The 25,944-nt window shown below is 45.8% G+C and overlaps 1 protein-coding gene across 1 annotated transcript in view; it reads left to right on the top strand.

Annotated features, from left to right (window-relative positions):
- The first annotated feature begins 1,354 nt into the window (after positions 1 to 1,354).
- SKAP1 (src kinase associated phosphoprotein 1) overlaps positions 1,355 to 25,944 on the top strand; it is a 146,941-nt gene continuing 122,351 nt past the window's right edge. The window contains exons 1-3 of the mRNA XM_051640436.1: positions 1,355 to 1,388; positions 7,343 to 7,448; positions 18,542 to 18,567. Coding sequence (XP_051496396.1) covers positions 1,355 to 1,388; positions 7,343 to 7,448; positions 18,542 to 18,567 — 166 coding nt within the window. The remainder of the gene's footprint in view (positions 1,389 to 7,342; positions 7,449 to 18,541; positions 18,568 to 25,944) is intronic.

Here is a 25,944-nt window from a genome sequence, read left to right as displayed (position 1 = left end):
TGATATTTCAACTAAAAAGCTCCCAAAGAACCTCGCAGCTGCTCTGGGGAGTTTCCCCTTTCGCTTCACTCTCCACACTGCAGACAACACACCAGAACTGCAGCACATGCCCAAACCCAAAACCACAAAGCACTGGGCTTCACCTTCTACCTGTTCTTTGTGTGATTTGTATCCAGCAACTAAAAGCATAACAGAGTCTTTTCTCTTGCTTCCCCCACATCTCAGAAAGTGGGTGACAAAGCATGGTGGCAGCTGAGAGCAAATGGAGGAGCATCTCCTTTTTTTTTCTATCTCCACCACTTGCTATATTGGGAAAATGTAATTAAAGATCACATGCCAGGCACAAAATACCAGAAAAGAAGAACTGGGAAGCATGTTCAGAAGAACTTTTTCTATGTGCTATAATACTAAACATTTGTTTTATACCAGGATATTGCAAAGGAAGGACTGGATCCTGTATGCTTAACCTGTGGGAAATATTGAACTGGTCTTTAGAATAATTGATGAGCTTCAGATGAAGAAGACTGTCTTTGGATTTGTCACTATAGAGCCTAAAATTTGGGGATGCAAGAATTAAAAATAATACTGGCATTCTCCTGGTCAGCTTGTGCTAATTCATTTAGATAGGAGAGAAGCAGAGGCAGGGCTGGGGGTTAATGGAATGCAATGCCATTGTTTTGTGGAGTGCAGTTTGCATTTATTGCCTGTCATAAAGCAAGTTAAAGAGCACAACCCTGTTAATTCTCTGGGCAAGACATAGAAATATGAATGGCTGTTGCAATCTAGCCCCTTCCTCTGCCGGATGCAGGAAGAGGGGAAGTTTTATTGCAGACCAGCCGAATATCATTCTCTTCCCCTGGGCATAAGAAGAGGGAGCTTGCTTTTTGCCTGCAACAAATCCAACACCCAGCTCTTGTGTTAGGAGCACAGAAGGTGCAATCAATGGCTGCTGAGCTCGTGGCTCTGCCCTCCACCAGCTGCACCGAGTTGGGTGGTAATGATGCAGCCCTAAGTGCCACCAGGTTAATAGGCAGGAGGGCAGTTCAGCTGTGCTGTTGCTGGAGGGGGAGGGAAGGGGGGCAGCCACTTTTGCAGCTTATTGGCTGGAGCTCAGGATCTTGGGATCATCAAGGTGCTCAGTGCCCAGGGGAGCTGCTTGTAAGGAGATAGGTTGAGCTGGCTGTGGCTGTAAGAGGAGGAGAAGGAGGTGGTGGCAGCATCTGAGCAGAGCCCGGCAGTTCCTCATACCTTTTTTGGGGTGTCCCCACCCTCTCTGCTTACTTTGTCCCTGCCCCAGAGGGACGGGAGCAGTAGCAGCAGGTTTGATCCCTGTGGAAAGGAAATGGCAGATATCATGATCCCAGAGGAGATTCAGAGGCTTCTGGAAGGTAACCACAAATTGCTCCTTGCTCCCCTCCTGCTTCAGGAGGGAAACCTGCTGTGGTTGCAGGGGAAGAAGCTGAAAGGCACCTTGCTGTGCTGGGGCAGAGAGGAGAGTGGAAGGACTGGAGAAGCTGCTTCTTCTCTAAGGCTAGTGGTTTTGGGGTCCTCAGGTTGTGTATATCTTTCCAGCCTCTAACCCCAATGAGAGCGTAGGGGGCATAGCTGTCTCCTCTGGTGGTTTTGGGGCTGTCCTGCTGTGCTTAGGAGCTGGTAGGTGGGTCCATTCCTGTGTTAGGAGTGGAGAAGCTCTCTGGTGGTCCTAGACTCTGTGAAAGGAGAAGAGAGTGTATGCAAGATTGAGGGGTGTCTTCTGGCACACTCAAAATACGTCCCCACTGTGAACCTTCAGTAAGGCTCCACCAAGGGAGCAGGTACAAAGGATAAAAGAAGGCTGTGTGCTGCAGGGAGCCCTCTCAGCAGGCTTCTGTTGTGTCTGATGGTGGTGTCTCCTGGCCACAGATGTTTTACATAGCACTGGGGATGTGGTGAGAAAGCTGGCTTGGGGAGGGGGGGCCATCCTCGGGAGAGCTTCAACCCCATAGAAAATGGGGGCACAGCTCAGAGCAGTGCTGGCTTCAAGCCCTCCTTCTGCTTGATAACTTGAGTGTGACCTGAGGGCTCAGCTGCTGAGTGGATGTGCTGGTTGCTGACAATGTTTCCTCCTCTGTGTTTAAGATGGTGGGTGGGATGCTTCTCAAGTTGTTTTTCCTGGCTTTCTTCACAAACCCAAACTGCAACATCTCTGCTCACTGAAGTGGTGGGGCAGCCCAGCAGAGAGCAGGCTCAGTGCTTCACAATGGGCTGCACAAACAGGTTCTGCACAGACCTGTGCGACCGTTGCTGACCCTGTGGTGTGGTGAGAGCAAAGGCTCAGAGAGAGAAGAGGTGTGCAGAGGTGACCACGTTCCAACTGCTCCGTAATTAACCCTCCAGCAGCAGCTTTATGGGCTGGAGCAGCTGCCTTAGCTCGTGGCTGAGAACCCTGCACGTGGTGCTGAGACATCCTGCTGCCCTTGGTGTGGGTGGGTGGTGGGAAGGAGTCTTGCTGCTCACTGCTGGGAGCCCTTGTGCTCTGGGCTGGCCTCGGCTGCCTCCAGCCTCCCTGACCTTTGGTTTCCTGTCCTGATGACTCCTGGCAGCACAGAGCACTGGTCCCTTCCCCTCTGAGATGTGGGATAACTTCCAGTCCTGGGATCTGTCAGTCTGAGAGACTGAGTGTGCAGCCTCCAAGCCTGTCAAAGCTCCCTTCCAAATGCTTTGTGTCTTCCCCCAGATGTAGGTGTAAATTTTCTCCTCTGTTTTTTAATCATGGGGGCTTCAGTGGAGTTCACCCTTTCAGGTTTTTGATGTGCAGCACTTTATTGTTCAGTACTGACACTTTTGTAAACAACTCATTTCTGCACCTGCCACCTTCCTTTAACTTAGATTATTTTCTTGTTAGCTGACTGTTTTTAATTGAAGGCTTCAGATTTCCTTCTAAAGCACAGCCTTTGTTTGCTGACAAGTATAGCAGGCTATGAATGGAGATTAATTGCATGTCACATACCTCTGTATCAAACTTGCTGTGTCTTAACAATCTGTACAGTCTCGAGGCCTTCCAGTGGCTGAGGAGGCTTCTAGCTCCACAGGCTGGAAGGAGCTGAAGCTATTACAGTGTTTGCAAGCTGCATTACTGCAAGAATTCTTGTCTTTAAAACAAAAATCACTAATAAAGGATGAAAGCTGTACTGAGGCACAGGCAAGAACATCTGCTTCCTTTTGTTGAAGTTTGGTCTGTAGCACAGGACTGTTTGTGAAGCACAAAAGCTTGCTAACGTTTGTGTTATTATCACATGAGACATCTCTGAGGTTGCAGAGGTTGAAAGCCAACACAATATGGCTGTTCTCTCTTCCTTGCAATCCTGCAACACTTAAAAACGCTTGTTATTTTGTGTTTGTGTAGATGTGTGGTTGCAGTAATTCCGTTACTTTGAGCTCCACCTTGCAAATAAGCAACCCAAGGTCTCATTAATGCTTTCTTGTCAGCTAAATGTACAGAGGTTTCACTTTTGGCTCAGTCAGGCCCCTTTTCAAACGGCTTTTGCTTAAGAGTGTTTAATGCTTGTTTAGCACAAATTTCTTGTGAAGGCTGAGAAGGGTGGTCTTAAAAAATGTGATCTATCTCTGACAAACCCAGAGCTACTGCTTTGGTTTTTGGAAGCAAAGGCAGCTTGGCAGTTTGATTATCTTCCCTTCGCCTGCCTTGCTTGATCCTCTTCCTTTCAGGTGCTAGGTCTGGAAAGGCTTTTTCTTGCTGGGGTTTGGGAAGCAGGAGGGACAGAGCAGGTGCTGAGCTGGGAGCCTGTGTCTGCACCTGCACAGGCTGCTAATTGTGAGGCAAGCAGCCTCAAAATGCTGCTTTAAAAATAAACAAAACATGCCCTGTTTTGGGAGGGCTAGTGAGCCACATTCAGCATTGATGTAGCATCATGAGTAGCTCCAGAAATCATCAGGAAATTCAGGGTTGAGTCCTGGCAGCTGCTCCCAGTTCCCTGCTGTCCATTGCAGAGGGGAGAATACCCCATTCAGTCCAATGCAGGAGGATGGATGAAGATTACTCTGGGTCTCAAGGTTTTCTCTGCCTCAGCCCCACAAAAGCAGGAAGGCTCCTCTGAAAAATGTTGTTTTACAGTTAAACCATCCTTTATTTGAGCCTGCAGAAAAGTCAAGAAACACGGTGTGTGATAGTTCACAGCTTTTATTTTGACAAGTGGGACAGGGGATGATAGAACTAGCCTTCCAAATCCTTGCCTGTCTTGGGATGCATCCTGGAAATATTAATGCAGTCTCACGAAAGCTCAAGGTGTCTGCACTATCTGTGTTGATAGGTGTCCTAAACTTTTATTAAACTAATTTTTCCCAGCCATCTGGGGTGTTAAACTATAGGAGGGATTGTGTGAAGCATCAAAGAAGTGCTGGAGCAGAGTGGTGGGCTCAACATTATTGTTCAGGGCTAAAACCTTGTGATTCTGTGGGACCAGTGCCTCTGTGCATGGAGTGTGGGGTTTCTGTAGGCAGCCTTCTGATGGCACAGGAGCAGAAAAGAGCAAAAATCAAGGGAATGTGTGTGTGCATGGAGAGAATACACATGGCACCTTCATACCTTTTAGCTCTCTTCATCGAGTGCTGATTAACTCCTAGAATTTAGTGCTGCAGTTAAAATGTTATTTACTACCTGGACTTCAATGGTTGTGACATAATTCTTATGATGCTGTGCATCTCCTGCAGGATTAAAGTGGATAACTGCAATAGTCTCTAGAAACTCCCCTGAAACACTTGATGAAATCTCAACTATGTTTTTTTTCCCCTCTTACCTTTTTAGCTGCAGGAAATGAAAAGGAGAGTCCTGTAAACTTTCAGAGTGGATCGCAGAGAGCAATCTATAAACATCAAGAATATAATGTTACTGACAAGCAGTAAAACTAACATTAGGGTGATTTACTCTGGAGCTGCTTACATATTGCTCTTCCTGATCCACTTTGAGAGTTTATGGTTAGGCTTTCTTTTTCATTTCCTGCTGCTATAAACATAGTGGCTGGCTCTGAAAGGGGCTCTGCCTGCTTTGCAGAAGTGACCTGAGTCCTGCTATAACTTATCCAGCAGCTGATCTGTGCTGACATCCCAGTAAGTAAATACCATATTAGAGCTAATCACATACTCATGGAGCTAATCTGCCTTTAAAAATGACAGAGGGATGCAGCTGATATTTGCACAAGTTCTGGGAGCAGTTTGTTTTTTCTTGCTTGTTCTTTGGCTGTGGAAATACAGCCTGGGTGTAGTTTCTCTTGCTGACCCATTTCTACTGTGCTGTTTTTGTGCTGGTTTGGGTATAATAAATTGTCCCCTTAGCCTCATCTGTTCTTAAGCAGTAAGCTCCTTGGAGCATGATATATCCTTTGTGCTTAGATATATGTACTTGGGTAGTTTCTGTGTAGTTTGTAAGTGGTGTAAGCCTCAGCACTGTTGGGCTTGTCAGAAGCTGGTGCTGTACCTTAGATGTCCAGTTAAATCTGCACAGAGGTGAACTGAAAATGGAATTTAGCCTCAGGATTACAGGATTGCCTTAGAATTTAAAAAGATTCACTTGCTGCTCTGGAAAAGCTTTAGTGTCATTCCAAGCAGGCCACCTAGGGCTGAGTTACTAGCAGTGGACCAGCAGAAGCTGGTGCTGGGTGTAGGTGTGGGTTTGAGAGTGAGTGTCACTGCCCCTCTGGTGAGGTCTGGTAACTGTGTCCCCCCATGTCCCAGGGGTGTGCTGGGGGATCTCACTGCTCTGTTCAAGCTTTAAGGGCTGTGTCTGGGCTATGAGCTGGTGTTTCCAGGGGTGAGGAACAGTTGGCTTAGACCTTGTGTGTCAGGAGCCCGCCTGGTAGGAGGAAGGGCAGGGAGATGGAGTAAGGAGCTAATGAGGACCTGGAGGAGTCTGCACGTGGCTGGAATGTGATTAGAGTGTTCCCATGGAAGCTGGGGCTTTCAGCTAAATAAATCCAAGGGTAACTGTTATGCAAACAGGTGTTATCATCTGGATTTATTTCTCCTTTCTCAGGTTACTGTGGGCAGGGTTGGATCTCCCTGGTCCTGCTCAGCTGTTCCTCTGAAGAGGAGGTGGGAAGAGGGTCTTGCTCCTGGGGGTGCTTTGCTCCCCTCTGTGTCCTTCCTTATGCTCTTAACTTTTTAAGAGTTCCTCCCCTGACTCCCCCAAGCCCCTCTTGAGCGTGCCATGAGCAGGCAACAACAAGAAACGGGGGCTTGTGATTTAAACAGAAAAACAAGTATGAATTTCTTTTGTGCTGTTTTGATCTTGAGACGTGGTTGCAGGTGAAGGAGCCGTTTTTGAGGAGCTGTGCAGGTTCCTGGGGTGTGCTAAACTGTGCTGGCTGTTGTACTGGCAGCTGAAGCATAAGGAGCTGAAAGTCTTGCAAGCAGGATATTAAACTGACATTAGTGTCACAGTATGGGGCACGAGTGAAAGGTTGGAGAGGCCTGTGGATGTACAACACCACAGCTTTGAAGCCAATCTTTCTCTGCTAGGGGAAACTGGCAGTAATGCCAGTACAAGGACAATACTCTATGCAAAGCAAGTGTGACTGGTGCTGTTTTGTTTGCTGAGAATTTTGGTGGAGGTTTCTGTAAAGAACATAAATATTTATGAAAATAAAAGGCACACAATCCTTTTATCTTCCAGCTCAGGTTAAATTTCTGCATATAGATGGGGCTCCCAGGTGAGAGAACACGGTATTTACTTTTGTTGAGCTGTCTCTGTTGAGCAAGCAGAGGGTGTAGCATTTCAGCAGTAACCTTGTAGGAGAAGCCATGTTGTGATACAAGTGCACAACCAACCTGTTTTTGGTGCTTGTCCTTCACAAAGATCATCCTTGTGAAAACCACAGGTTAGGGTTTCCTTGAAGTGTCCATGGATATCTTGCACTGCCATTTTAAAATGCTTTGGGTCCTTCTCTGGATGGGCCAACCACTTCTGTGTCCCTCCTTAATGCTAAAGTCCTTTCCCAGCAGCAGATTTTGAGTTTAAGGAAGCAAAGAGACAGGTGGAAAGGTATGTGGTCCAATAGACTTAGCCCTGATTCACTTCAGCTTCCTCTTCCTTTCTTCTGCTTCGTGGTTTGTTTGCAGATGCCTTAGAGAACAGCTCTGCAATCACATGCAATATTTAGATCCTGCTCTATCTGCCATCACTTCAACATCTTCACTTCTCCAAATGAAGTCTTCAGACTGACTCGTGTCTCTAGATCAGACTGCTTGGTACCTTGAGGGCTTCTCAGTGCAGGGCCAGCTCCAGGTATCTTAGCCAAGAACAGACATCTCTGCTGTGGGTTTTAACCTGTAATTCTCCCTTTTCCAGATGTTGAAGATTACCTGGCAGATGGGCTGCAGAATGAAAACTTGACTGCTAAAGCAAGGGAGCAGAGGGATGCAATTCTGTTTGGCTTCCAGCAAGTCAAAGCCAGGTTTGTGTTGTCTGCTTTAGCTTCTAATGAAAGTGCTTCAGAATCATGGCCCACCTTGGGCTACTACACATATTGAACTAGCTGGACAACTGGTCTATGATTTGAAAGCTGCTAGCCATTCCAGGCTTGGTGTAATGTGAGAGTGCACACTGGTTTGTACACTTATTTAACCAGTTTTATGGCTGTCTACAGAGTGGTCATGATTTGTGTTTGGGATTTGTTTTGTATTTCAAAGTAAAGAAATTATGCCTTGGGCTGTGTCTGTACAGCTCTTTGCATATGTCTCTGATCCTGTCTTGTTCCTCCTTCTCCCTTGTGCTAGAGAAGATTTTTTTTGGGGGGGAAGAAAATCCATCATTTAGGTATGTGGGTAAATCAATACAGTGAGCAGAGATTCATGCTGCTGGCTGGATGCTGAAAGTATTTCACAAGTGGCTCCTCAAATCATATATGTTGCCTGGACTTTAAAACAGTAAAAAGGAATGAAGAGGACTGTCTGAACTGAAACTCAGGTCTGACCCAGGGTCCCGAATCTCATCTCCTCAGGACTGTTCAAGTCCTGTATGGGGACAGGAACTACATAATTTTGATCAGTGAGTGAATTAAGCAAAGGTTGCTCTGTTGTGCTGGGGGAAAATTCAGGAGCATAAACAGAAACAGGTTGCTGGAGGCTTGAATAAAACTTTCAGCCTCAGCTGCATTGTGTTTTTGGCTAGAAATGGGATCCAGGGCTTGCTGTTAATGCTCTAGTTAGAAGATATGAGTTGTGTCACTTGATGGTAAAACCTGACAATAAAGCTCAGGGTGGCTGACTGATCTAAGCATCCAGTTTAACTAAAACTGCTGTCGAGTCCCTGAGAAATGGAGAATTTTATCCTTTGGAAGGGCACAGCCAGACTCTATTCCCTGCAGCCCCACTGAAGAACTTTGCAAGATGCCCTGCTGTATCTTAATCGATCTTTCCTGCTGGCTAATTAAGCATCAGTTTTACTCAGCAACTCGGGACTGTGTAATTATCAGCCTGGGTTGCCCTGAATAATTGAAACAAGCTGAATGCAGAAGATGGGAGAAAATGGGGCTGTAGCTTATCTCATGGAAGAAGGGTGTGGGTGTGTGTGTGTAGCAGTGTCCTGGAATAAGAAGCAATGGTTTGGTTGCATGTTTCTAAACTGCCTGATGTGGTTTCTCTGAGAAATTTCCATTCGTGGGCATTGATCTTGGATGGAAAGGGTTAAGCAAGCAGAATTCTGAGCCTGGAGTATTTAGACATCAAGTCAAGCTTTTTTTTTTGGTTCAACTGTCCTGAGAGCACACAACTTTGGAAGTGGCAACTCTTTCTCTTCATGTAATGCAACTGTAGCTCTGTTTTTAATGGGTTAAAAATAACATGGAACTTGATAAATGTGTGAGGCAGGTGGCAAACCTGGAAACACTGGATTGCTCTTGGTTCCTGAAGCAAGTGGTCTGTCTTCATGTGCTGTTGGAGTTGTGAACAGTGCTTGAGCAGCAGGGAAAGATGATGCTATGACCATCAGACCATGGACCTCTGGCTTCCCAGAGGTTGTGTGTGGGTTTGGTGACTTGCTCAAGAAGGAGCAGCCTTTAGGGTCCTGGGACAGACTGATGCTGTGATGCACAACCCAGCCTTGGCTCTTAGCTCTTTCTCAGCCTAAAAGTACAAACTGGGAGAAGCTTTTATAACCAAGTTATCTCAAACCAGCAGGAGATCTGGTGAAGCAGCCTTTGCATCAGGAGAAGGGATGATGTGGAAATGCCTCCTGGATGCTCAGGTTCAGATGTGGGCCTCTGTCTTGTTGCTTATTAAAATAAATTGCAGGTACTTCTGGAGAGGAAAGTAGGGCCCTTGAGCAAAGACTAGAGGGCACTGCTCATTTCCTACTTGTGCTTTATTGCTCGGTGGCATTTGGAAAGGGTGAGAAGAACAGAGTATACAGATGTCCTTGTTCTGACCTGAGCCATTAAGGCAATGATTTGTGGTGGGAGATTACTGTAACCATGGCTGTATCTTTTTATTTGAAAGGATCTGAGCGGGTCCTGCTCTTGGGGATGAGGCCTGGGTTTGTCTCTTTGGGGAGCTTCCTGTGGCTTCTGTGGCGTGTGTTCAGGAAATCATCAGCCCTCGTCTTCAGGAAGCTCCTGCCTCCCCCAGCCCCCTTCTCCTCTTCCCCCCTCTGTGGGGTGAAACACAACACGGCGTGTAGGGTTTCATTATTTGGGTTCATAATGGACATAAGTAAACTGCTCAACTACTGGGGAGAGACACACACGTCTCCAAAGGGGAAGAGCTTCATCTAGTGTGATTATCCTGAGCCAGTCTCAAGAACTGTTCCTGGAACTTGCCTGTCAGGTCTTTATAGCCCTGCTCTCCCCGTGGCCTCATAACATTTCCCACCAGGAGCTTCACTGATGACTTTAATGTGAACAAGTGGTTGGGCTTTATGTCTCCATGTGCTACCTGGAGGATATATGGCTCCCGTCTCGCCGCCAGCGGCGCGGGAGGTGAGCACTGCTCTGCTTTGCTGCTTAGCAGCTTTTCCAAGGCAGGCTGGGGGATCTTGGCTGGAGGAGCCGTGTCGGGGGCCTTGCAGGTGGTGGCTGTGGGGAGGCTGTCACCAGACAGCTGAGTTATGAGTCCCTGCACCCTTTGGCTTTCAGAATTCCATTTGGTTATTTCAAGTCCACTGCTGTGTTGAAACGTTTCTACTAACTTGGATCCTATTCCACTGTCTGACATCTTGTGTATAAATCTTGGCCTGGCAATTTTTTCTTAATAATCTCTTTGGTTTTGTTGGTAATCACAGAACTGGAGAATTATTTGGGTTGGAGGGACCTTAAAGATCATGTAGATCCAACCCTCCCTGCATGGGCAGGGACACCTCCCACCAGCCCAGGCTGCTCCAAGCCCCATCCAACCTGCCCTTCAACACTGCCAGGGATGGGGCAGCCACAGCTCCTCTGGGCAGCTGGTACCAATTTCTTCCTAATACCCAACCTAAATCTCCCCTCTTCCAGTTTAAAATATTCCTCCTCATCTTATCACTCTCTGCCCTTGTTCCAAGTCCCTCCCCAGCTTCTCTGGAGCCTCTTCAGGTACTGGAAGATTCTCCAGAACCTCCCTGGAGCCTTCTCTTCTCCTGGCTGAACAAGCCCAACTCTGTCTGTCTTCATAATCTCTCTTTTTAATTGCTTTTCCTGATTGTTTTGCATGGCACTCAGGAAAATAGGCCCCAGAACACATCTGGAAGCCTGGTCCTCAGGAATTTTCTGAGGGATGAGGATCTTGCAACACCAGTTACCTGGGTCCTGACCATAGATGGAGGACTCTGCTCTAGTCCTGAACAGCCAAACAAAGTGTAATGGATAAAAATGGGGAAGGGTAGGTGGAAAATGTGGTGCTGGGGCAGAGTTTTGTTTGTCTTCCAGAAACCCCAAAGGTTGGTTGCTTCTGTTTTAGGTCTGTTGGTGCTGAGTTTATTTCAGGTTGTTCCTTGGGAATGTGGCTGCTGTTCCCTGTGTCCCAGCAGAGCTGGCTGCTCAGCAGCTGTCTGACACCTGGGATGAATCGGATACATGACTCCACTCAGGAACACAAGCCCATTCTTGTCCTTTGGCAAGAGCAGTAACAACAACAAAAAAGTTGTCTTGCTGTTAAATGACCTCACCTCAGCATTTTGACACTTCTAGAGCAGTTACAGTGGCAGGGGGTGAGCTGGGGAGAATGGGATTTATTTAAAAATATGGAGATAAATAGTTTCTCCATCTCCTTGGAGTCAGCCAGTCATTTCAGCTCCCCGTAGGAAGGCAAGTTTGCACTGATGGAAACAAATTCTTAGTACTCTTATTTTTTTTCCCCCTCCCCTGGAGGCGAAATGTAATAGTGCTAAAAGGAGGGCAAGGCAGACCCTTTGTATATCAAAGCAGAAATGAAGAGAAAGGGGCTTAATGAACATTGAGTTTCTTGTACACACCCACTAGGAAATCCAAAATAGACACTGAAAGTCTACCTTGAACTTGCTCTGCTGTGACTGAAGCACTGATGTGAATCTGAAGCCCAATCCTGCTACTCATAACTAATACCCAGAACCATTTTCTGACATTCCTACCAGCAGCAGGAGCTCCAGCACAGACCAGGCTCCTCACCTTTGGGTAACAACCCCCAAAACCTCATTTTACTGCCTTGTTGTCTAATCTCCTTCAAGTTTATGGCCATATTCCCAACACAGCTACTGTGTTACCAGTGAGGAAAAGCCTGCATGTGGTGTTTTGGCTCTGCAGGGAAACTTCTCACATATCAGACAGCTCCAGGGGATGCCCTGGCCTGCTAAGGAGCCTGCCAAAGCCAAGGTCTTTCCCAAGCCCGTGCTGTCACTGCTGCCCTGCTAATACCTGTGTGCAGTATCACAAGCACAAGAGTGCTGTGGCTGGCAGCCTGTTTGGCTTCCTAGCCTGGGCAGCAGAGCTGTGCTCCCTGCCTGGGTCACAGAACCACAGAATTACCTTGGCTGGAAAAGACCTTAAAGATCAAGTCAAACTGTCAAGTGATGTAGGTCTCTAACCTCATCGGTCTAGGATGAGGCTGAAACGTCTAACTCTGCAGTGAAATCCCTGTGTTTGCAGCCAGGAGCTGGGGTCTGCCCCCGTGAGCCTTGTGCTTAATGTGGGTGTTCAGAAGAAGAAATGCAGCATCTGAGCTCCAAAACTGCTCACCTTTGGTTTGGGGATGCAGAAGGCAGAGAGTGCCTGAGGTCCTCCCAGTGCCTGGGTGTGTGTTTCCATACTCTGCTTCAGTCAGAGCTGCAGGAATACTTGGTTTTTTTGGGAACAAACTGGGGTAATGCCCTCACCTAGTTCCTGCTGGGTGCTTTGCCACAGTTGGTCCCAACAGTGTAAGAAATCCTGGAGCTGAAACAGGGTGGTTTGAACCCAAAGGGTGGTGTAAAGGATAAGACAACCCAGAGACTGCCTCTGGTTTCCTTAGGGTTGTGCTACAAATCTCAGCAAGCTGATGTAGCATGAGGTTCACACACACTGCCACAAACAAGTAAGCTACTGGTTTTATTGGTTTACAAGTGTAGTAGAACTATCACCAAGTAGAACTTCAACACCAAGAGAACTTTGCTTAATGACCAGGTTGAACTTGCTCCTTTCTGTGGGAAGGTATTGCAGGGTTGTGAAAGATTCTCTAATGGAGATACAGCCACAATTTCATACAAAGCTGCATGATTGGCCTGCTTTGATACACTTCTAACCATATTAACTACATTTATTACTTCCATTTCCAACCTTATTTTAAAGTTTGAAAATTGGAATTAAAGAAAATGCCATTTCAGGGTAATTTTGCTTCATTAGTGTAAATGCACTGCCTGTAATTCCTCCCAATATTAAACTCATTATGCTGAATAACGTGTGATACCAAGATAAAAAGGAATTTAAGAACGTGACCTGATGGGCAGATAATTGAGCTCAGCACATTAATGCCAGGGCTGGACTGTAGCCTCACCACATTGTCCTTAATTAGGCAAAGTGCTGTTCTCCTCCTTCGTGTTCTTCAGAGAGCTGAAATTTATTTGCTCAGCAAGGCAAGGATCTTGCTGAGCAGGATTTCGTTCACACTTGCTTTGGCTATTAAATACAGATTTGTTCAGAAAAAAAAAAAGGAAAAGCAAGTGACAGGGACCTCAGAAGGACTTAGCAGGGCTTGGATTTGCATATATTTTTTTAATCCTTGAGCTCCTCAAGTTGTGTTTTGGCTCTGGGGGGGTGGAGGGGATGGCCCTGCTGAGGAGGGGGAGCAGTGCCTTGGGGACAGGTTGGGGTGCACAGCACCAGCTGGTGTTAATGGAGATGTGAAGGCTCTCAGCACCCTGCCCAGTACAGCTGCACCCGGGTGTGGGTGAGCACAGGCATTCCTTCCCACCTCAACAGTCGACTTTAATACTGACCCTGGTGGTTATTTCTTTTTAAAGTCTGGTAAAGTTTCCATTAGGATGTTCCCAATTTATTCTGTAATCTCGGTGGGGGATTTTTTTTTCCCCACCCCCCTCCTTTTGGGGAGTGCTGAGGAAGGAATTCTCCTGTGTTAATATATGATGTGGCAGGGGCACAAATTCAATTCAGCTGTGATCATCTTCTACCTGCTTTTATACCTGGGGTGAACGTGGCCATTCCCTCTGCCAGTAATGCAGTTTGGTGCCTTCTGGGTTAGGCTCCTTTCAGTAATTTGCATCATTTTCCATCCCAGCTGATAAAATTACCCCCGTTTCCCCATCCATTTCCTTGGGAATGCATTGTTAATCTGAAACCTGAGGACTGTAAATGATGGAAATTGTGTAACCAGAGTCTTTGCATGGCTGCTGCTTCTGTAGCATTTAACTGAGAAATGCATTTGAAGTGGTTTGTAACTGGCTTTGCTAATGGTGAGCTCCCCAATCCCATTTCCATCTTTTCTTTCCCCCCCTCCTGCTAGAAATCTTGTACAGCATTGATTTTTTTTTTTAATTTTTTTTTTTGCAAACATTAAAACCCAACAAATCCTGTGCACCAAACAAATTAGACTGGCTTGAAATATCTAATTTAATTACATCTGTGGTGATATTAGTGTTCTTAATTGGACAGGAAAATACAGGAAATTTGATTGCAACCTGACTATTTTATGGTTCCTGCTGAAATTGAGTCTGAGAGGAAAGTGGGGGTTAGGTTTTTATAGACTTCAGAGCTGCAAAGGGACCATTATAAGCATCAAGTTTGACCCCCTGCATAACACAGACCACAAGATTTCAGACAGAAGTTTTAGTTTCTGGCCCCAGATGGGCTGGGTGGACTCTGGGGTTTGCTGCAGGCAGGGGAGGTTGCTCAGGAAGCTCAAGTGGTGGGTGTGTTCATTGTGTATTTTACTGGATTTCTGTGCAGTTCTAGGGTTTGTGGCCCCCCTCTGTGCACAAGAGGCCTGCTGCTTGAGTTTTGGGTGCAGGATGGAAATGTAGGAATAGAAACACATGATCTTGGTGCTCCAAAAGAGCAAATCCAGTGGGGCAGGAATAGTATTGACCCACGGGGGAAATGCATCCTGGAATCTTCCAGGGCTTAATCTGCCCTCCCTGTTGGAACAAGAAGGGATGTTTCCCTGGTTTAAACACTGCTGCTGAGGTGATGGGAGTGTTGAAGTAACTTCTCTGCTCAAGTCCTGCATCTGCAAGGAGCAGAGTCCTGCTTGGTCAGACCTGACAGCATCACTGTCTTCAGGTGTTAGTAAAAGAGCTATGAGAAGCAAACCCTGTGTTGGTGAAGGTGGGTCCAGCCAACAGGATGGCTGGAATGGGTAGGATTTGGAGGACTTGTTTTCAAACTGATGTTCTTGAGGTTGCTTCCAGTCTGGCTTTTGCTATAAACCAGTGCAGGGATAAGATCTGTGATCAAGTCCTAGAGGCATCTTTCACTTTTGAAGACCAAGTCCTGGCTCTGCAGGAGGCAGCAGAAGGCTCTGGTCCTTGCTGATTAGAGATGGAGAAAGTTTGGTTCTGGTTGAAGACTATAAGGATTCCTGTCAGGAAGGAGGTTTCAGGCAAACCTGCCTGCTCTGTGACTCAGTTTCCCTTTCCACCATGAGAACAGCATTTTTGTCTCCTCTTTCTCATGATCATTCACCCTCTGGCGTCTGTTTACACAGTTGAGATGTGATTTTGATTTGGTCCAGTTGGAGACACTGCTACTAGGAGGCTGCTGCATTAGAACTGGGATCTGTGTGTTTTTCAGGAGCAAAGAACATTAACATTTCCAGCAAAGGGAGCCTCTCTGATGTTTGCTTGTTGAGTGTGTAACCTCCAAGGCTACGTTAAGAGAAACACTTTGTGTGTTCAACAGAACAAATTCTTCCTGTCTGGCCCCAAAATATGCACCAATGAGGTGAGAGAGGTGGGTGGTTCGTTGTGAACCACGAAGGGGAAATGCTTCTAGGATGTGTTTTGTTAAAGTGTTGGCAGCACAACACTCCTTCTCGGGCTTTGTAATGGAAATCAGATATTTTGGGGTTAGTTCCTTGCTTTCCATATTGCTTCCAAATTCTCCACAGATTCCTTTGTGAGCTCATTTTGCTGAAGCTAGTTAATCACTTGACAAGAGTTTCCCCTTCCATCTCCCTCCACTTTCTTAAGGTCTGATGTAAACTGAACCTTCTTATTCGGCTAAAAACTCTACTTTGCTTTAACCTCTTCTCGGGGGATTCCACCCACAGCTGGTGGAAGGAGCCATTTTTAATCAAGTGTTTATAGGCACAGTTAAGACATGACCAAATATTCCCAGTTTCTAACTTTCTGTTTAAAAAAATCAATAAGAAGCCTTTTCTCTTGGTGGTTGCGATATCTAAAAATTGCTGATTAAAGATGAGAATGTCAAACCTGATCCCAAGGCACGTAACCCCCAACAGCAAGATGCTGTGGAGGAAGGATTAGGCTTCTGGCTTCTAATTCATGTTGTCTGGCTCAAGGGGGTGTGTGTATGGAGCAAGCACCATTATTTATTTATTTTTTTTAATGAATTGCTGTGAGAAATGATTGGATTATAACTTCCAGGGTAAACCTCCTGCAAAGCTAAGGAACAAAATGTTGTCACTGCCTGTCACCCTCTCAGGCCATGGTAAAGGCATAACATGCTTGTCAGAACTGTCTTAATTGGCAATAAAAATCAGGGTTGGCCTCAAGCTCTGTACTTTGGAGAACAGCCCAAGCTAAGGAAGCTCCCTCTGCTAGTGGGGTTGCTGCTCCTCTGCTGCACAGAAAGGTGCTTTATTCTCAGGTATAACCATTGCCTGTGACTCAAATATGTCCATTGCTGTGTTTGCTACCTTGTCTGTTGCAACGTTTTGTCTAAATAGTTGGATTTCTTGGATACTGCAGGAATGAATGAATATTCTGGCCACCTCTAAAAATTGGGGAAATTATAAGTTGCTGAGTGACTAAGGCTGGAGTTACCTGCAGGAAGAGATGGGGGAACACATGTTGCAAGTCATCCTTCCCTCACCCTCTCTTACACACCAGGGGGGAAAGAAAGAAATCTGCCCAGGGAAGCTGTGGCTGCCCCATCCCTGGCAGTGTTGAAGGGCAGGTTGGATGGGGCTTGGAGCAGCCTGGGCTGGTGGGAGGTGACCCTGCCCATGCAGGGGGTTGGGGCTGGATGATCTGTAAGGTCCCTTCTAACTCAAACCATTCTCTGATTCTGAAAGTGAACATAGTGCAAATCCTGTGGCATCATATGTGGGTGCCTTTTAAGCTCTCAGGATAAGTAATTTATTCAAGATTTGCACGAAGTCAGTGGCAGATGAAGGAATTAGATCATTACTCTTTCATCTTCCATAAGAACAAGACCATCTTTCCCCCCCTCCCACTCCTGATTAAATTTTAAACTAACTTTCATTCTCTGCTTAAGCCTTTCCAGAGTGAAAATGATCAAAGCATGAGATTAAAGACACATCCTGATCTGGTGAGATTAGAATTTTTGACTGTTTCCTTATGGTTTAAAAAAAAAAAAAAGGCAAAACATCTTTTTGGTATTTCCCTCCCTCTTTAGATTGGATCAGAGTGAAACTAACATGGACTTGCTGGCCCAGTAGGAAATGGAACTCAATTTTACATTTTTTTAAAACCATTTTACTGTATTAAAAATGACAGAGGTTAGAAACAAAGCTCTTACACTTTTATTGAACTGGAATGAGAAGTGACAGAAAATCATTTTGGTCCTAGTGCAGTAAATGTTATCACTAAAACATGTTCAGGGGAGATTAGGACAGTCTCTCAAGCACAAGAGACAAAAGTTCACAAAACAAGAAGTGATTTTGCTGTCCTTGTCTCCCAGTTGTTGTCTGTTCAGGAGACAAAAGTATTTCAGCTCTGAGGGTGCTAGATGGGGGGCTGGGGATGCAGGTACTTCTCTCACAGAGCAGAGGTGGTATCCAGGGAGGGGAGGTTCTTCGACTCAAATATTGAATAATATTTGAATTCCTGAAGCAAAATGTTGAGTAACAGTTACTTCTGATTGGAAACAAAAGGATGGAGGAGCCCTTACCTTGGGCAGGTGGTGTCACTTCTCTGGGCTTGAGAGATAAGATGTAGCTGCCACAGGACAGAGCTTGGTGTAAAAATGGGGAACCCCTGCCGAGAGCATCCAAAGGCCCCAAGAAATTTGCAGCCCTTTCTTGCTCCAAGGCACAGTCCTGTGGCTCTTTCCAACCCACCACAGCTGTTGTTTGTCACTGAGATGGTTCTACCAGGAAAGTTTCTTCTGTCTGTGCATACTTTGTATTTTGCTTTGTCCAAAGCAAACAAGTCAAATAAATATTATGCCCTTAATCAGAATTCTGTTGTTGTTTTCTAATTAATCTGTGTCAGTAGCTTGAACGTTTGTGTTAAATCATTTTCTTCATGAAAGCTTTTAATGAGGAAACAAATTGATTGGATTTTTACATACTGGATTCTTGCCACTAATGCCTATAGACCAACCCTTTGTTACACGTCTTGCCTGTGAATGGGTCACTTTGTGGCTTATCCCCAATCCTTGATCTGTTTCCATAACTGCCCAGTGCTGTTCCCTTATTAAAATGCCTCAGCTGTCAGAACAAGATGTGCTCCAAGTGGGAGAGATGAAGAAATGGAAGATTTATTGTTTATTTGCTCCTGTCCTCTGCAATGCTGGGGCTCCAAGGAAAGGTGTGAGAGGAGGGTAGGAAAAGATTTGCAGAGCAGAGTGGTAGTTTGGATTGGAAAGGACCTTTAAAGGCTGCAAGGTAAAAGGTCACATTAACCTGCTGTAATGGAAGGAAGTTTGGAACCTTTGAGACTCCTCAAGAGGAGGAGATGGGAAGGAGGTTCCTTAAGCAGCAGAGGATGTTGCAGGGGCCAAGTAGCATCTGTAGGACTTGGAATTATTCTTGAAGCTCCTTACACAAAAAGTGTGTTGACCATTCTCTGGGTTCCTAGTAGCACTTCTGGCATAATTTTTCTATCTGTCACTTATTCATCAGGCTGGAAGGAATTGTTAGGAAACGAATGTGTGCTCATGTCTGTCTCTTTTTGTTCTTTCAGGTACCACTTGGAATCTCTGCCACGAGGTGAGTACAAGCCAGGAGAAGGAGGGGTGATTCCTCACTGCTCTGAGCTTGGGGGGCAAGGAAGGGCTGGAAGTGTGTGCTATTTTCTAAGCAAAGTCAACAAGAAGAGCTTAAACTGAATATTTAAGTGTGTAGCAGTTCTTAGGGGTGGAAAGGGGCAAAGCTGTAGTGAGGCTGTAGTAGGAGCTGGGGTTAACATCCTTCCTGGGCAGCAGAAGCCATTTCTCCTTACCCTTGAGAGCAACTAATACAAAACTGTGGTGCTGATAAAAATGCCTTGGATAAGCCCAGAAAATCGCTTTTCTGTAAAACTTCTGTCTCCATAAAAGGCTTCAGGTTCAGGAAGGGCAGTATATTCCCATGGGCCATTGACTTGGGAGCAAGGACTAGTGGATAACCTTCAGCAGCTTCCCTCCAGTCTCATTGCTTCGTGTTAACCTGAACTTGAAATTGAATCAACCTCCAGGTGTAGACAAGTGCTCAGGTTGTAAATTTTTCTCAGGCTCGTGACTGTCTCTTGTTCTGTCTGTTAACAAGCTGGGAGCTTCTGATTATGACTTTGATCTTCATTTCCTCAATAATGTGGGTGATAATTTACTCTTTGTGGGGTGCCTGCAGGTCACAAGCTGTGTCAGTGGGGACTGGCATATCTGGGGCAATTGATGGGTTTGTATTTGCTCAGAGCTGACCTGGAGCTCTTCTGGGTGGAGCTAAGCTCTGATTCCTGATTGGGAGCATCGTGTTCAGCCAAGGCACAAAGTTTGGTTTTCCAGTGCCTGAAGGGCTCCAGGAAAGCTGGGGAGGGACTTTGGACAAGGGCAGGGAGTGAGAAGACAAGGGGGAATGGATGAAAACTGGGAGACATTTAGGTGAGACATGAGGAGGAAATTCTTGAGTGTGAGGGTGGTGAGAGCCTGGCCCAGGTTGCCCAGGGAAGCTGTGGCTGCCCCATCCCTGGCAGTGTTGAAGGGCAGGTTGGATGGGGCTTGGAGCAGCCTGGGCTGGTGGGAGGTGTTCCTGCCCATGCAGGGGGTTGGATTTGGATCATCTTTAAGGTCCCTTCCAACCCAACCCATTCCATCATTCTATGATTTTTCCTTAAATAATGGTTGTGATCTGTGAGCACAGACAGCAGGATCTGCTGCTGTTCAGACAAGATGGGAGCTGGGGCTGTAATAAAAACCCTTGTGAGTGTTCCAACTCAGCTAATCCTTCATTTACTCCAGGAATAAATTCCAGTGTGTTACCTCCTCGATCAGGGCCCACTTCCAGCACATCCTGTCTGTCTGGCAGCACAGAAATGTCAGAAATGCAGCAGCGTTGCAATTCCCCCTAGAACAGTGTTATCACATTTTAATATGAGCCTCGGTGCAGCCTCGGTGCTTCTAATTGCTTTCAAACCATTGTTTTCCTGCCTTTGGTTGATGAACCCAGCATCTGGCATCATTTGAGAAAGTACAACAGACAGCTGTGTTCAGAATTAAAAAAAAAAGAGGATTAGAACACATAAAAGGGCTCAAAATTAGATTTTTTTTAAAAAAATTGTAAAGTTCATACAATGCAAAGAGGGGAGGAGGGATGTTTTGTTCTTCTGAAATATTCTTTATTCTCTTATAGAGTTGGAAGCTTGAGGAATATTAGGAAGGTTGGTTTGTAGAACTGTGTACATTGGTAAATTAATGCCAAGCTTGCTTAAATGCCTGCTTGGAATTTGGAAGTGTTTGGGTCTTCAGGCAGGCAGGGATCTCAGTGTGTCCCTGTGGCATCTTGGGAGCTTATTGGGAGAAAATGTACTAAGGAAACAGCACAACTTGGGATGCTCAGGCATCACCCTGAGAGCCTCAGCTCCAGTTGGTGATACCTTGCTGGGGCAAGGAGAGGTGGTGAGGAGAACATGGTGCATGCTGGAAGGAAAAGAGCCCAAGAGCAACAGTGTGGGGCTGGGTTTGACTCGGAAAAAAGTCTCAGGTTTTGGTAAGAGGGCTGCAAAACCCAGGTATAAATTAGCTGCCTGGTTGCACTGCCAGAGCATTTAAATAAGAGGCTGATGTGCCGAAGGAAAAGGCTTCTTCTAAGAAGGTTTAGGATTTTCTTTGTACTCTCTAGTAAAGAGCCTTTCCAAAGGGGATGAGCACAACTTGTGAGCCCATCTGGTGAAGGCAGCTGAGCTCCTTGAACTGAAATCCCTCCAGGACCAACACCTCTGATTCCAGCATTCCCAGCCTGCTGGTTTCCAGTATTGGCTGAAATTAGTAGAATTGTTCTTTAACTCTCACCAGCAGAGATTGATACGCAATAGAAGTGTAGGTCTTGAGGATGAGTTGAGTAGACAGGTTTCAGAAAGATGTGACTGAAGAGAGGGCAGGATGTGCAGGATGAGTTGTGCCCGATTCGTACTCACCAAGGGTTGTTGTTGACTGCAGTGTGTGTAGCTGCAAATGATTTTTGCCTTGTTCCTCAGGTGATCTTTGCTCAAAGCCCCAGGGTGACTCCTGCTTCCTCCTGGGGGAGGCCTGGCTGCCTCCATGAGGCATTTCATACACTCACTACATTTTGTGCACGTGTGCTCTTGCTGTCTTGCAGCAACCTGCCCTGAGTGGAAAGAGCTCAGGAAAGTTAGCAGAGAAAACCTGGAGAGAAGCTGGGTCAGCTCTCCCCCAGGTTCCTCTCTGCTGTTTCCACCTCTTCTGACAATTCAGTGTAGGGGAAATGTTCTCCAACAGCTTTGGTTTAGAAAGGAATGGTCTGAGGGAGCAGCAAGAGGCCGTTCCTGGGTACTGCAAGGGAAAGAGCTTAATAGGATGAGAGGGAACCTAGAGGACTAAGATGAGTCTTTGGGATTAGAGAAGGAAGGTGCATATGTGATTAACTAAGAGCTGTGGGTCAGGGCTGGGGGTCTGGCTTTGTTGGAATGGGACTTTGCACTAAATTGTCATCACGGGTGTGTTTCAGCTTCTCCATTCCCACCCCCCTGCAAAGATGGGCAAGTGTGAAAAGACAGTCTGGCCACGGGGAGAAGTGAATTAGGTCAAATAATTGATGACTGCCAAGTATTTTGGGGTACTCGGGAGCACTAACACTCTGCTTGAAGACACAGACCTTTGGAGATGGAGGAAAGTGTGGCTCTGCCCTCCTGATCAAGGGCTTCAGCCTGGGGCTGACAAAGAATTGTCCCCCCAAGCCCTTCTGTGGGGCACCTGGGCCTTCTGCTGGGGGATTCCCCTTAGCAGAGCATTGCATGGAGAGCCCTTCACACTAAGAAGCTCTCAGTGGATCACTTTTAAGAAACCAATGCCAAGTAGATGAATAAAACCAGATTTATTTTCATTGAGCTTATGATAACACTTTTTTGTTTTTCCATCAAATTTGTCTCAAATGGTTTTCTCTGAAGCACCATGTGTGTAATTGCTGAATAGTTGTGTTCCTTAAAATATTCATAAATAGTCAAAACACAGAATCCTAGAGTGGTTTGGGTTTGAAGGGACTTCAAAGATCATCTAGTTCCAACCCCCGTGCATGGGTGGTTGAGGGTAGTTTTCCCCATTTATGAAATTTAGGAAAACTGAGGCTCAAGAAATATGCTTAAGGTACCAGAGCATCTACAGGTGTGTCCAGGAACTGGGTCCAGATCTCTTGCTTCTCCCAGCTCTGTACCTTAACCCCAGAAAATGTCACCTCCCTGAAGCTGGAAGCCGTAAATATGTGGCAGGGAGGTGGGGTAAGAGACAAGCCAGGATAAACCATGTCTTCAAAATTGGGAGCCTTCATGTTCTACAAAAGGATTAAGTAGCAGTGTGGAAAGTCTTAGCAGGCCCCTTATATCACAGTCCATACCATGAAGCTGCAGTGCAGATGGTTTTACCTCTCTCAGCCCAGCTCACTTGGGGATGTGGAACACGCCACAGGGCGCCGCTTATCCTCGGGGCTGAACGTTGTGGCTGTGGTGTGTATGTACCCAAGGCATGCCTGGAGTTTTCTCTCATTAACTGGCACTGCACAAAGGCCTCAAGGGTTAGATTTATGAAGTAGCTTTTCTATATAAAGCCCCAAATCTATTGAATTGAACTGAAGTGGAGCTGGATGGGAGCCGGAACTGTGCTTTCCCCAAACCCCTGCTCCCTGCTATTGCATATTTGGTTCATGTAGTTATGACAAGTACAAGTAGCAAATCATTAAAGCAGCAAAAACACCATCTTTACTGTAAAGATTCCCTTTGAAGCCGAGGCAGAGTGTTCCTGAATTAATGGAGTGCATGGTGATTTTACTAAGTTTTATTTATAAAAAAACCTCTTTGCCTTCATGCCAAGTGTCTCCAGCTCAGTGGTAAGCAGGGTTCATGCACAGAAACCCAGTCTAGATTTATGATGTGTTTGAAAATGCAAGGGAAAAAATATCCAATTGACAATATTTGTAACATATTGTTAAAGTATCTATTCTATCACCATGCGTGGAATTCCCCTGCATTATAAACACCAGTGCCAGCTACAACCCTTGAAATGTCATAACATGCAGAGACAAAGAGAAAACAAAAACACTTTTGTTAGAATGCCTTCAAAAGCCCAAGATGTGTTTGGGTGGTGTGGGGAGCAGAGTTAATTAATGAAAAATGAAATGTACACAAAGGCATATGTTCCTTAACATAAAAAAGAAAAGCCTTAATATCAACACTCCTGACAGGTCTCTTTATCAGGGCTGGAGCTTTGCTTCCTGCAGCTCTGAGTGTGCAGTTCTTTGCCTCTGTGTATGTATTTACATTCTGGGCAAACAAACCTGTGTAGAGACAGTATTTTTCTGCTTTGAAATCCCTCCTGTTTTATCATTTTGCAAACTCTGAGCAGCTGCACAGCTTTGCTTTTACATGGACTTATAAATTATTCTGCCACCTCTGGTACCGTGCCTAAATTTTGGAGGCAAGTAATGATTATAGGAGCAAAGGAAGCTCTCCTTGGAAAATTGTCAGAGGTAGGAGGCAAGTGTCTGTGCCCTGGGAAGGGCTGCAGGGATGTGTGTTTGCATTTTTATTTACATACATAGAGAAATCAAAGAGGTATATTTAACTCTGAGACTGCTGGTACTGCATTTTGAGTGTTCAAAATGGAAACCAAACTCCCTCCTCTCATGGAGCTGTGAAGTCTTTTTAAAAACCTGGGAGTCCACAGCAAGGGCTACAAGAGTGTCCTTCAGGCTGGGAGGACAAAGCTGGCAGAGCACCTGAGGGTGCTGACATCCAGGTTGTCCCAGGATGGGGCTGGGACAAAGACTCTCTACCCAAACTGCTCTGATGAACACCCTTCTGTGGTGGTCAGAAATAGTTTAGCTGCTTGTGAGAACACGGGAATTAAGGCAGGGATGTTTTCCCTTGATAGAAATTCATATTGCTGTAGCACAAGGAAATATCAAAGGCCTTTTACACAATTCTTCAACTCCAGGCACTTTTTTTGGGGTGTGCTTATTGCATGCAATGGGAGGAGGAGGAGAGGGGAAAAGCCTTCCAGGATAAACATGTAATTCAATTTAAAAAAAATGAGATTTACTGTTATCAGTCTTTAAAGCCAGCAAATTAAGAATTTGCAGAATTTATAATAGGATTGAAAGACCAGGTAACAGCAACTAGCAGTTTGGCTGGGTTATTCTGCAGTTAATGTCAAGAGTTTCAGGACCTTTATTGAGAAGAATTAGGTTAATGAGGAGAGGTTTTTGAACTCTCTTTAAACCAGGTCATTGATTTAAAACTTCTTGCAAACTTGAGGCAAGTTTCCTGTTTTGGATTACTAGGTGCTTCTTGGAGATCTCTACTTCATTAATCAAAGGGTTGGAGTTACTGGGTCACCCATAGGCCTTTGAAACCAATCTGGATTGTAACAGTTTGGGGCAGAACTTGCCCTTTTTCATCACATTTAGCAGTGTCCTGGGTTCCCCTCCCTGGGGAAGTTCAGAGCACACTAGACACCTAAACATTCCAGCAACTCACCATAAAGAAGAAGGTATAAAAACATGAGTAAAGATGCTAAGTATACAGCAGATTGGGGAGCCCCACTAAGTTAAATATTAACAAATTCTATTGCTCTCACTTTGGTCAGTTAATAAAATACTCTAATTATTAGATTGTCTGAATTGCCTGTTATGCATCTTTGGAGATAGAGCCTTCTGCAATGAACCCTCTGTTTGTGTAATAGGAACGTGCTGCAGCTTTCTTTTTATAAAGAAATCTCAGGGGTTATTGTAATGTGCTTAGATGAACGCTCAGCCCAAGCCTTGCTCTGAGCTTATGCAGAACAGAGGAATGTTCAAGAAATTGCTCCCCTGGGGATGGAGCAGGGGAGTGTTCACATATACCAACACCTGAGTGTTCTCACAGTGGGTAGTAGACCCTCCTGCTGCACAAAAACGGGGGGAAAAAAAGGACATAAGTTATCTTTTTGGGGCATTTAGATGTTTTGGAGGCCTGATGGAAAGGGGTGTATAGCCTTGACTCTCCCTGGGGAGTGGGGAAATGGGTGCCCTGGCCCCACAGGAGCAGGGCTGGGGGTGCAGCACTGGTTTCCACTCCTGGGTCTTCCAGGTCTTCAGCTGGTTCAAATCTGGAGTTTTGAGTCTCTCTCCCCCCTCCCACCCCAATGACTTGTGCATTGCTTTGGTCTGTAGAACAGGAACCCCAACCAAACCATCTGCAAAGTACCAGTTCTGCCCTTGAGTCAGACTCCACCCTGAAACACAGCTGTAAAATCCCCCTTTGCATTTTCAGAAGCACCTGCTGGGCATCTCCAGCCCCTCGAGTGCCTCTGGCTCTGCTGCACACCCTTGTCTGTGCCTTCACTGCCTGTGCTTATTTTTTCTGAACAGTGAAAATTGCTGCAGATACGGGCAAGACAGCCTCCTTGTGTCTTGTCATTGGAATATGCTCGCTAAACTCCAGCTCCCTCGTGGGTTAGTTCTGTTGATTCCTTGTGCACTTGGAAGGGTTGTTTTGGCTAAGAAAATATGCTGAACCTTCTGCAGTGGATGTTACTCAAAGCTATTTGGCCTCTAGAGTCCTCTTTGGTACCAAGGATGTCGATATTTTTTGGTTTTGGATCCCAGACTGTATTTGTAAAACTGTTTGTTAATTATTGCACTGTGTGAGCGTGTGGTCTGGCTTCACAGGCAGCTTTGCTGTGTTCCTAGCAGAGCTGGTGCCTCAGAAGATGAACCAAAGTGCAGATTTGTGACCTTTCTCTGCCTCAGTATCCCCATCCTTTAAATGAAGACCTCCTCCCTTCAAAGAGGCTCAAGAGGAGTAATTTATTGGTGAACAGAAACACAAACTGTTGGTAGCTTTAGGCTGGTTTTGCTCACATTGGATGGGCTTTGTATTTCACTGATGTGCTCCTGGGTCAT

This window comes from Apus apus, chromosome 25, assembly GCF_020740795.1.
Source record: "Apus apus isolate bApuApu2 chromosome 25, bApuApu2.pri.cur, whole genome shotgun sequence".
Taxonomy (NCBI): Eukaryota; Metazoa; Chordata; class Aves; order Apodiformes; family Apodidae; genus Apus; species Apus apus.
This window is presented reverse-complemented; position numbering and strand designations above follow the sequence as displayed.